This window comes from Chenopodium quinoa, unplaced genomic scaffold (genome assembly GCF_001683475.1).
Source record: "Chenopodium quinoa cultivar QQ74 unplaced genomic scaffold, ASM168347v1, whole genome shotgun sequence".
NCBI lineage: Eukaryota > Viridiplantae > Streptophyta > Magnoliopsida > Caryophyllales > Amaranthaceae > Chenopodium > Chenopodium quinoa.
In genome coordinates this window covers 606,050-615,832 of record NW_018744878.1, presented here as the reverse complement: position 1 = coordinate 615,832, position 9,783 = coordinate 606,050, and the positions used below count along the sequence as shown (strand labels likewise).

The 9,783-nt window shown below is 31.4% G+C and overlaps 1 protein-coding gene across 1 annotated transcript; it reads left to right on the top strand.

Annotated features, from left to right (window-relative positions):
- The first annotated feature begins 4,013 nt into the window (after positions 1 to 4,013).
- On the top strand, positions 4,014 to 7,090 carry LOC110705379 (probable S-adenosylmethionine-dependent methyltransferase At5g38780). Its single transcript, XM_021883228.1, has 3 exons — positions 4,014 to 4,232; positions 4,927 to 5,610; positions 6,087 to 7,090. The coding sequence occupies exons 1-3, from the start codon at positions 4,158 to 4,160 to the stop codon at positions 6,447 to 6,449; spliced, it is 1,122 nt and encodes a 373-aa protein (XP_021738920.1). The 5' UTR covers positions 4,014 to 4,157; the 3' UTR covers positions 6,450 to 7,090.
- The last annotated feature ends 2,693 nt before the right edge of the window (positions 7,091 to 9,783 follow it).

The window sequence follows — 9,783 nt, the reverse complement described above, 5'->3', positions numbered from 1 at the left end:
TGGTTAGAGCTCCCCTCCCGATTCTAAGAGATCTAGCGGGATCGATTCTCATTCCCCGCCCTTGTGGCTCTCTAAACACCAAAAAAAAAAAACCTACCCCACTATTTTTATTAGTTTATCCAATATCTCCTAAAACTCCGCGCATTGAGAAATAGAGCAAGTATTTAAAAATGAAGGGAGTATTTATTTGTTTGAAAGGTACAGCCGTACAACACACGATAAGTCCATAACACCAAGCCGGCAAGCTTGATGGCAAGGCTGTTGAGCGATTTTAGGGGCCCTGTACTAGATTTTAAAAAGGGGTCCTTAATAATTTTAAAATTACACTCCATTCATTTTTTTTATCTAACTACTATTTAGGTAATGCACAATTACCCTATACGTTACAAAAAGAAAATGGGTTCCTATAACAAATACGGAGTATTTAATAACACAAAATCAAGTTCGGATATTATATTCAAGTTGATAATAGCAACTAAATACAATTCAAAACTAATATATATCAGCTTATTAGCTTAAATCAATTTTATCGACTTATTCTAATACTCGTACTTGCCTCTCTAATTTTAGAAGATTTTAACCTTCGCATATATATATATATATATATATATATATGCTTCAATTAAAGAAAATATATAATATGCTTCAATTAAAGAAACTAATTGACATAATCAAAACTAGAAAAAAAACAATAAAAATTACGTACAATCAAACAAAGGATAGGCAAATAAGGAATAACTCAAATGAGTCAAATGGGTAATTTACTAAGTCTCAATTCATTTTTGTTTGATTGTGTATCAATTAGGAATTAGATGATTGAAGAATGATGAAAGAACGTTAACCCATATATTTTGTAAAAATAATAAAAAAAAATAATAAGATGGGCAATAAAAAATAATTATATGGGTTAGTATGCCATTTGATAAGAATAATTGAAAATCAAATTTAATTACTCCTTACCATTGTTATGGAAGAATAAAAGTTTGAATTTGGCTACAATGCCTACAAATTATATTTTTTTTTCAATTGAAAATTCTTGAATGGAGGAATAAGTAAGTACAATCTATATCTATACTACTATCTCCGTTAAATATTATGTGCAACTTTAGAGTATTATATGTGAGATATAAAAATATTCCAAAGTTGCACATAACATTTAACGGAGGTAGTATATATTGGGATCTTTTACCAAAATGGCTAATTTGACAAAAGTATTTACCAAAACGGCTAATTATAAAATTTAATTCCCAAACTAGCTAAATTTATTGATTTGAAATGATATTATTTATTTTTTTATATTCCTTTGAACCCGTTCAGTTCACTTTATGTTTTTTTTTTGGTTTTATTTAAAAAGAATTTTTTTAAAAAAAATTTTGTTTATTTAAATTCTAATGCCATAGTTTAAAATATCCCATTAACTTGAACACAGAACAATAACAACCAACATAATATATATGCAACAATTCTCAATTTTTAAAAAAGTTACACAACATAAACAACCACTCAGAAAAATGATCAACTTCCAATAAAAAAAAAAAAAAAAAAACTATTTTTTTAAACACATAAAAATAGAAATATATGTAAGTTTGATTTATCATACACATTAAAAAAAAAATATTCCTACTAGCCGACATTAACAAAGAGTATACAATTAATAGACATGAAAAAGATGAACAATATCTTAAAATCTCTTATCGTTGTATAAATTTACGGTAGACTTGATAGAACAATACTACTTGAAATTCCAAATTTTTGTGATTGTATGATCAAGATGAAAAATTAGTTCTTTTAATTGTTTTTTTTTATCGAAATTAGGATCTACGAGTCTGCGATTGTTTACGTTTTTCGTAGTTTTGTATATTGCTTAAATTTCCAACTTAAAAAAATCTTTAACTAAATAAAAATAAAACAAAAAAAAGTGAACTAAACCGGATCAAAGGAAATAAGAAATAGATAAATTCCTTTCAAGTTAATAAATTAGCTAGTTTGGGAATTAAAATTTATAATTAGTCGTTTTGGTAAATAATTTTGTCAAATTAGCCGTTTTGGTAAAAGATCCTATATATTGAATGACGTTCATTTTAAAGTAACGGCGTCACGCGACACTCTTCAACGTATATGACACCATATCACTATACCACATCACTATTCAAAGTACATGGGATACATAAGTTTGCAACTTCACTTAACAAAATAAATAAATTATGGTTTGATCTAGACTCAAACCCGCAACCTCCAACAAATAACCTAACGGTTATACATTTACCATCTCAACAAACTTTTATTAGTGTTTTAAATTTCACATAGTTAACATTATATATTTCTTTCAAATTAGAGGTTATTTAATTTATTTATTCTTCACAAGATTAGAAAATAAATACATGAGGTAAATTAGGGCGTACCTCTTTATTCCAGATAACCACCTAAACCTCTCGCCAAACCACCTAAACCTCCCTCGAGAACTACCTCTACACAAATGAAACCGACCCTCCTCCCTTCCCAACCCCCGAATTCGACCCCCTGGGCGGTTTCGAGGGTGTGGGAGAATTCTAGCGAAGGGGGGGGGGGGAAGGGAGGAGAGTGGTTTAAGGGCTTGGGTAGGTCGACTGAAATTTGTTGGGGGTTGGTAGGGCCAGCCAACCATTTTCGGGGATTAGGAAGGTGGCTGGCCATTTTCCGGTTGGTTGTGGGTTGGCTCTCACGATTGAATCTTTTTTTTTTTTTTTTTTTTTACAAGAATAAAATTAGGCAATCATTTGCTGACATGTGACGTTTAAAAAACAAATAAATAAATAAATAAATAAATACCCTTCCATTTGGTAATCGGTTTTTTGGGCTATTGGAGGCAAACTCAGGGCACAGTTAGGATTTTCAAATAATAAACCTTAGTTGGAATTATTAGAAGTAAATCGGCAATTGTTGGGATTATTAAAGTGTATTTTTCCTTAATAATATTGTTAAACATCTAATAGTGTTCAATAAGCTAAAAGTTTATTGAAAACCTATTTACCAAACAAGGTCATAGTCCATTAGTCTACGTTAAATGCCCTTAATATACCCCTCACACTAAGTCAATAACATTGTATTTAATGATGGTCAAAATTAGTACTCGCTTATAACTATTTAAAAAAAGTCAAATTGGTCAATTATTTAAAAACAGAGAAGTAGTAAAAAAATGTCATAAGATTTTTAATTTAAATGAAAATTATGTCAGTTGTGATAAAATACCACCAGTCTTAGAATGAACTATTTGCAATGATGCAAATTATTAGATTACTGACTCAATGACTTATCCACCCTACTACAGTACTACCATATAGTTGGAACTATAAAGTAAAAGTTCCACGTGTACGTACTTAATAAATGTTAGGCATGAATTTCAGAATTTAAAAAGATAGTGTTCTGAAATTTGCTCACGTCGTGTGCCCTCGTGGTTTTTTTTAAAAAAAAAACAAAAGAAAAAGGGAAAAAGAAAAGTAAAAGATCATGAGGGCAAATTTAAGAATTTAAAAAGATAGTGTTCTGAAATTTGCTCACCTCGTGTGCCCTCGTGGTTTTTTTTTAAAAAAAAAAAACAAAAGAAAAAGGGAAAAAGAAAAGTAAAAGATCATGAGGGCACACGATGATAATTATTAAGCGGAGAGTGTATTCCACTAACCAAATTTGTTAACGGTAGGATAACGATAAAGTAACCGTTTAGAAACTAAGTGTATTTTGGGTTACAATATAAATTTCTTAAAAGGGGCACATCGTAGAAAACGAAAAGTTAGAGGCTTAAAATGTAGAAAAAATCAAAAATGAAAGGGGTAAAATAAATACTACTCTCTATATCTACTCCCTTTGTATTTTAGTAAGTGTTCCCAACTTCTAATTCTCTCTTAGGTAGAAAGTTTTAGAAAAGATAATACTCTCATAGTATTTTAACAAGTGCTCCATTAGCCTTTTCGCATTAATTACTTGACCAACTTACTTTTACTTATATATATGATTTATACATAAGAAAATAATATAGTATGATAGTTACGCATAATATGACACGTAGTAATTAATTAAGAAACTCTCCTAGTTTATTTAAACGTGAAGAGTTTGGCAATAACCAAGTAAAAGGAAAAAGCAACATCGACACAAGTAAATTTTATCTCTAGAGAGAGTGAGAGATGGCAGCAGTAGAAGCATATCCGATGAAAGGAGGAGATGGCACTTTCAGCTACATCAAGAACTCCAGCTTTCAGGTACACTACATATTTAATCATCGACTAGTTATATTTAATAACACTCTTTCAAATTAAACTCCCTCCGTTCCTTTTTGTTTGTCTTGTTTTGATTCTCTTTTACTATGGATTTATGTGTGAAATTATTTGTTTGAACATAATTAATTACCAACTAGCTTAGTTAAATCACCCTATCAAATTCCAATAGTTGGACTTTATTCTGATCTCCACAATTTACATAAGAAGAATTGTGAGTGGGATGGTTTAATTTAACGAGTTGCTAAATGTGCCGAAGGTTGCTTATCTTATAATCCATAATGAATTTATGATTATATATATTGATGTAAGAAATTGCATAATATTTGTAATATACTACCTCCACTGGGAAAATTCCACTTTCTCATGGGAATTTATTTCTCATTGTGGCATTTTCGTGAATAAATTAACAACTTTTTCATTATTGTGGGCTCCACGGTTGAATAAAGTTGAATAAAATTGTTGACTTATTTACGAAAATATGTGAGAATTTGTTTCTCACCATGAGAAACTGGGGCATCCTCCCCTCCGCTTCGCATTACTTGCAACAAAAGAATACTTTATATCTCATAAATAATACCCTTTGTTTCGAGTAATGCGAAGCGGAGGAGGTTGCATATCCATGTCTCTAGTGGTAACTAGATAAGTACTAATGATGAATTTCTTGAAACCAAAACAGAAATTAGCTTCAAGTGTAGTACAAGGGCTAATTTGCTCAGCAATCACTGAGAAATTTGATCCCATGAACATCTTCTTGACCATTACCGCCACAACACCATCAGCAACCCCGACGACGATCCGTTTAGCTGACCTTGGGTGCTCAGTAGGTCCAAATACGTTCACTGCAATGCAAAATGTGATAGACACAGTCACAACCAAAGCCAAATCCTTGTCTTGCCAAAACCCGCAATATCAAGTCTTCTTCAATGATCATGTAGGAAATGATTTCAACACCCTCTTTACCTCCATTCCCTCTGATCGTGCCTACTTCTCAGCTGGTGTGCCCGGTTCCTTCTATGGCCGTCTCTTCCCTGACTCATCGCTCCATTTCATCCACTCGTCGTATTCTCTACAATGGTTGTCTAAGGAGCCTAAGGAGTTGCTTAACAAGGAATCTGAGGCGTGGAATGGTGGGAGGATCCATTACACTGGTGCTCCGCGAGGTGTTGTGGATGCTTATGCTAGGCAGTTTTCTGAAGACATGGGGTTGTTCTTGGGTGAAAGAGCGAAAGAGCTCGTTGTTGGTGGGATGATGGTGCTCATCATGCCTTGTATTCCAGATGAAAGTGTGGCTCATTCTCAGGTTCCTACTGGGATCATGTTCGACCTTTTGGGTGCTTCCCTGGTGGATATGGCTCAAGCTGTAAGTGCCTTTCGTTCTTTTTGTTTTAATGAATCAACTAGGTAATGCCAGAGCAATGCTTGATTCAATTGATTAAATTGTTTGATGGCTAATAAGACCTCGGCATAACTTATTTGCTTTCAGGTGAAATGGAATATTACAATGTATTGTTGACTACATTTTGCTTCTAATTTACATTCAAAAATAGAAGGGGAATTTTCATGTTTCTCATGATCAGAAACGAAATTTGTTTCTCATAGGGGTATTTTCGTGAATAAATCAACAACTTTTTCATTATTGTGGGTTCCACGGTTGAACAAAATTGTTGGTTTATTTAGAAAAATGCCATGTGAGAAACATTTGTTTCTCACCATGAGAAACTGGGGCATCCTCAAGTAGAAGTTTCCAATGTGTTTGTGATAATACTAACAAAACTAGTTCAAGGTTTTTCTAAGTAAACTTGTCTTTTTTTTTGTTCTCTTAACTGATGATTTTAGGGAGTCATAAGCCAAGAGCGAGTAGACTCCTTCAACTTGCCAATCTACAGCGTTTCACCAATGGAGATGGAATCCTTAGTAAAGAAGAACGGGCGATTTAGCATTGAGAAAATGGAGTTAACTGATCCAACTTCGGGAAGAAAGAATAATGAGGGTGGTTCTAAGACTTCGGGCGATGGCAACGCAATAGCGAATCACCTGAGAGCTGGAATGGAAGGAATTTTGTCCAAACATTTTGGTGTTGAGAAAATGGATGAACTGTTTAAAAGGTTCTCTAAGAAGACCATTGAGTTTTCTGATAAGTTCAAGTCAAGCCTTAAGCAAGGAACTCAGTTGTTCATCGTCCTTGTCAAAAAGAATTAAGCTCCTTTTATAATCATTTCCTTCTATTGTTTTTCATAAATTGCAGTTTAATTTTTTTTTTTGGGCCACAAATTTCAAGAATTTAGAAGTCTGTCTCTTACTTGTTATAATGTTCCATATTATTGGGCCGAAATACCGAAAAAGATAGGAATTGATTAAGCTAGTTGTGGTAATTGTCTTCAATAAGTCTATTGTGCACCCTGGTCCACCTAGGATAGCTGGACCCAGGCGATTGTTCAGATTTTATTACCAAATGTTCAAAAGTATGGACGTGGTGCAGTGTTCGGATTTTTTTTTACAAAATGTTCAAAATTTGCAATTGTTCAGATTTATTTACGAAATGTTTAAAAGTATAGGCATACATTGAGATTGTTCAGATATTTTTACTAAATGTTCAAAATTTGCGAGGTTCAGATTTTTTTACTTAATGTTCAAATTTTGCAATTGTCCAGATTTTTTTTTACTAAATGTTCAAAAGTGTAGGCGTGGTCATTGTGATTGTTCAAATATTTTTACTTATTGTTCAAATTTACGATGTTCGGAATTTTTTACTAAATGTTCAAAATTTGCAATTGTACAGATCTTTTTACAGAATGTTCAAAAGTATATGTGTGGTACATTACGATTGTTCAGATATTTTCACTAAATGTTCAAAAATTTTGATGTTTAGATTTTTTTTTTTAATTTTAAAAAAATATTCAAAATTTACAATTGTTCAGATTTTGTTTACTAAATGTTCAAAAGTATCAGGTAATCGATCATAATATAACAGATACGAATTGATCGATCGAATTAATTTCAACAAATTCAATTGATATTAGAACAATCATTTCATCTATAATTTCATCTCAAAATCAAAAAAATACGTACAACTTAATGAGAACAGTAAAAACAATCAATTAATACGAATTGTAATCAATCAAATTAGCTTTCACAAATCCAATTGATATTAAAACAATTATTTCATCCACAAGTTCACCTCAAAATCAAAAAATAAATTAACATTGATCACAATGAGTTCATAATAAAAAAACCTAGATTGATATATTTGAAAATTTAAAATTGTTCCATCACGTTAAATGTAGAAATTTAATGGAAAAAAAAAAACAAAAAAACAAAGAACAGAGGAGAGAGAAAATAAGAATTTGAAAAAAAAAAAAAAGAATGAAGTAATTCAATAAAGAAATAAAAAGATATTAGATTAAAAAAAGAGAGAGAGAGTGAGTTTCTGTAAAAAAAAAAGGAAACAAAATTTTGTAAAGATGGTGGGAAGAAGAAGAGAATGAAGTTTGTTTCATTTATACAAGGTTGTATTTTAATAGGGGTCTAGCTATTTTAGATGGAGTAGGGTCTATATAAAAATTTGTATAATTGTCTTAGTGTTTAAACATTTTTATTTTGGGCCCTTTGGGCTTTGTTCATCTTCATGAAAGTCCATATGTTGAATGATTTTGGAAAGAAAAAAGACAAACAAACAAACAAATAAAGGTTTTGCTTTACCAAAAATCCAAAATTAAGGAATGACTTGTACTAAATTTAATCTTGTTTAAAAACAAATTAATTTCATATAATGCACATTTTTGTTTTCTTTTTTCAAATGAGATTTATTAAATTTTTATTATATCATCTTTTTTCTTATAATTTTTACTTATTGATAAATGTAAATATTGGTTGTTAAAATTACTTGTTGACAAATAACAACCATGGAAATAAAAACATTACAAATCAAAGAATAATGCTATACCTTCCATTTGCCAATCATCGTGTTTCACTGATGAGGATGGTTTTGATCTCCTAAAAGGCCAAATTAAAACCAACACCAAAGCCCTATACAGTAAATTACTAAATTATAGTTGGGTCCTCCAATTTCAATTCTACACTAGTCTTTTTACAAGGTGTGCCAAAATTAGTATTTGATACGTCAAAATCAATCTCCCTATTTGATGGTATAACTTCCATCTATGTTATTATTAAAACTCATGGGGACAACAAGCTAACGACATGTGTCACTCATATGCCACATATGCACTATATGTCATCCAATAGACCAATATGTCATCCCTCTTCTTTCATCATATTGAATTGTATTATTGTTTAGTCTCTTTAACAAAACTAGTTCAAGATTTTTCTAAGTAAACTGGTTTTTTTTGTCTTTCTTTTTCTTCCCTAATGATTTTAGGGAGTCATAAACCAAGAGCAAGTAGTTCAACTTGCCAATCTACAACGTTTCACCAATGGAGATGGAATCCTTAGTAAAGAAGAACGGGCGATTTAGCATTGAAAAAATGGAGTTAACTGATCCAACTTCAGGAAGAAAGAATAATGAGGGTGGTTCTAAGACTTCGGGTGATGGCAACGCAATAGCGAATCACTTGAGAGCTGGAATGGAAGGAATTTTGTCTAAACATTTTGGCGTTGAGAAAATGGATGAACTGTTTGAAAGGTTCTCTAAGAAAACCGTTGAGTTTTCTGATAAGTTCAAGTCAAGCCTTAAGCAAGGAACTCATTTGTTCATTGTCCTTGTCAAAAATAATTAAGCTCCTTTTATAATCATTTCCTTCCATTGTTTTTTCAGAATTTGTAGGCCTTGTTTGGCAATTGGCTGCTGGCTATTGGTTGTCGACTGGTTTGATTGGCTGGTTTGATCGGCTATTTGTATTGACTTTTTTGTTGGCTGTTTGTCGTTTTATTAGTCTAAAAACATGTTTGGTAAAATTGGTTGTTGGATGTTATTAGTAACATAGGTAGCCAAAAGCTACTCCAATTAGCTTTTTCATTTTGACTTAAAAGCCAGCTTTTTAACTGATTGAAAAAATCATTAATCAAACACAAATTTTAGATGTTTGACCCAATGAAAAAACCAAAAGACAAAAACCAATCAGAAACCCAATGAAAAGCCATTTATCAAATAGACCCGTAGTTTAAATATTTTTTTATTTTGAGCCACAAATCCACTAACAACATTTTAAAATCACACTTTCAAGATTATAAAATTAACTGTGGGCCATAGCACATGTTTTTCACCTTAGGAATCCATTGAAAATAAGATAGGAAGTTACACTTCCTAGTTCCTATAGATGTTCAACATGATTAACCAATTAGTATTAGGTATTACTGGAGACCTGGAGTACCATTTGTTTATGGTATTCCAACATATTAAGTGAAATAACATATCTATAAAATAAAAGAGTATAAAAATTGTGAGAGTATATAAATGAATATAAACCTAAAATAATGAAAATTTCAATTTCATTTTTCTCTCTACTTTCTCGCTCCTTACTTTTCTCTCTCTAATTTCCCATCTTCTGTAAACAAAAATATCATATATAAAAAT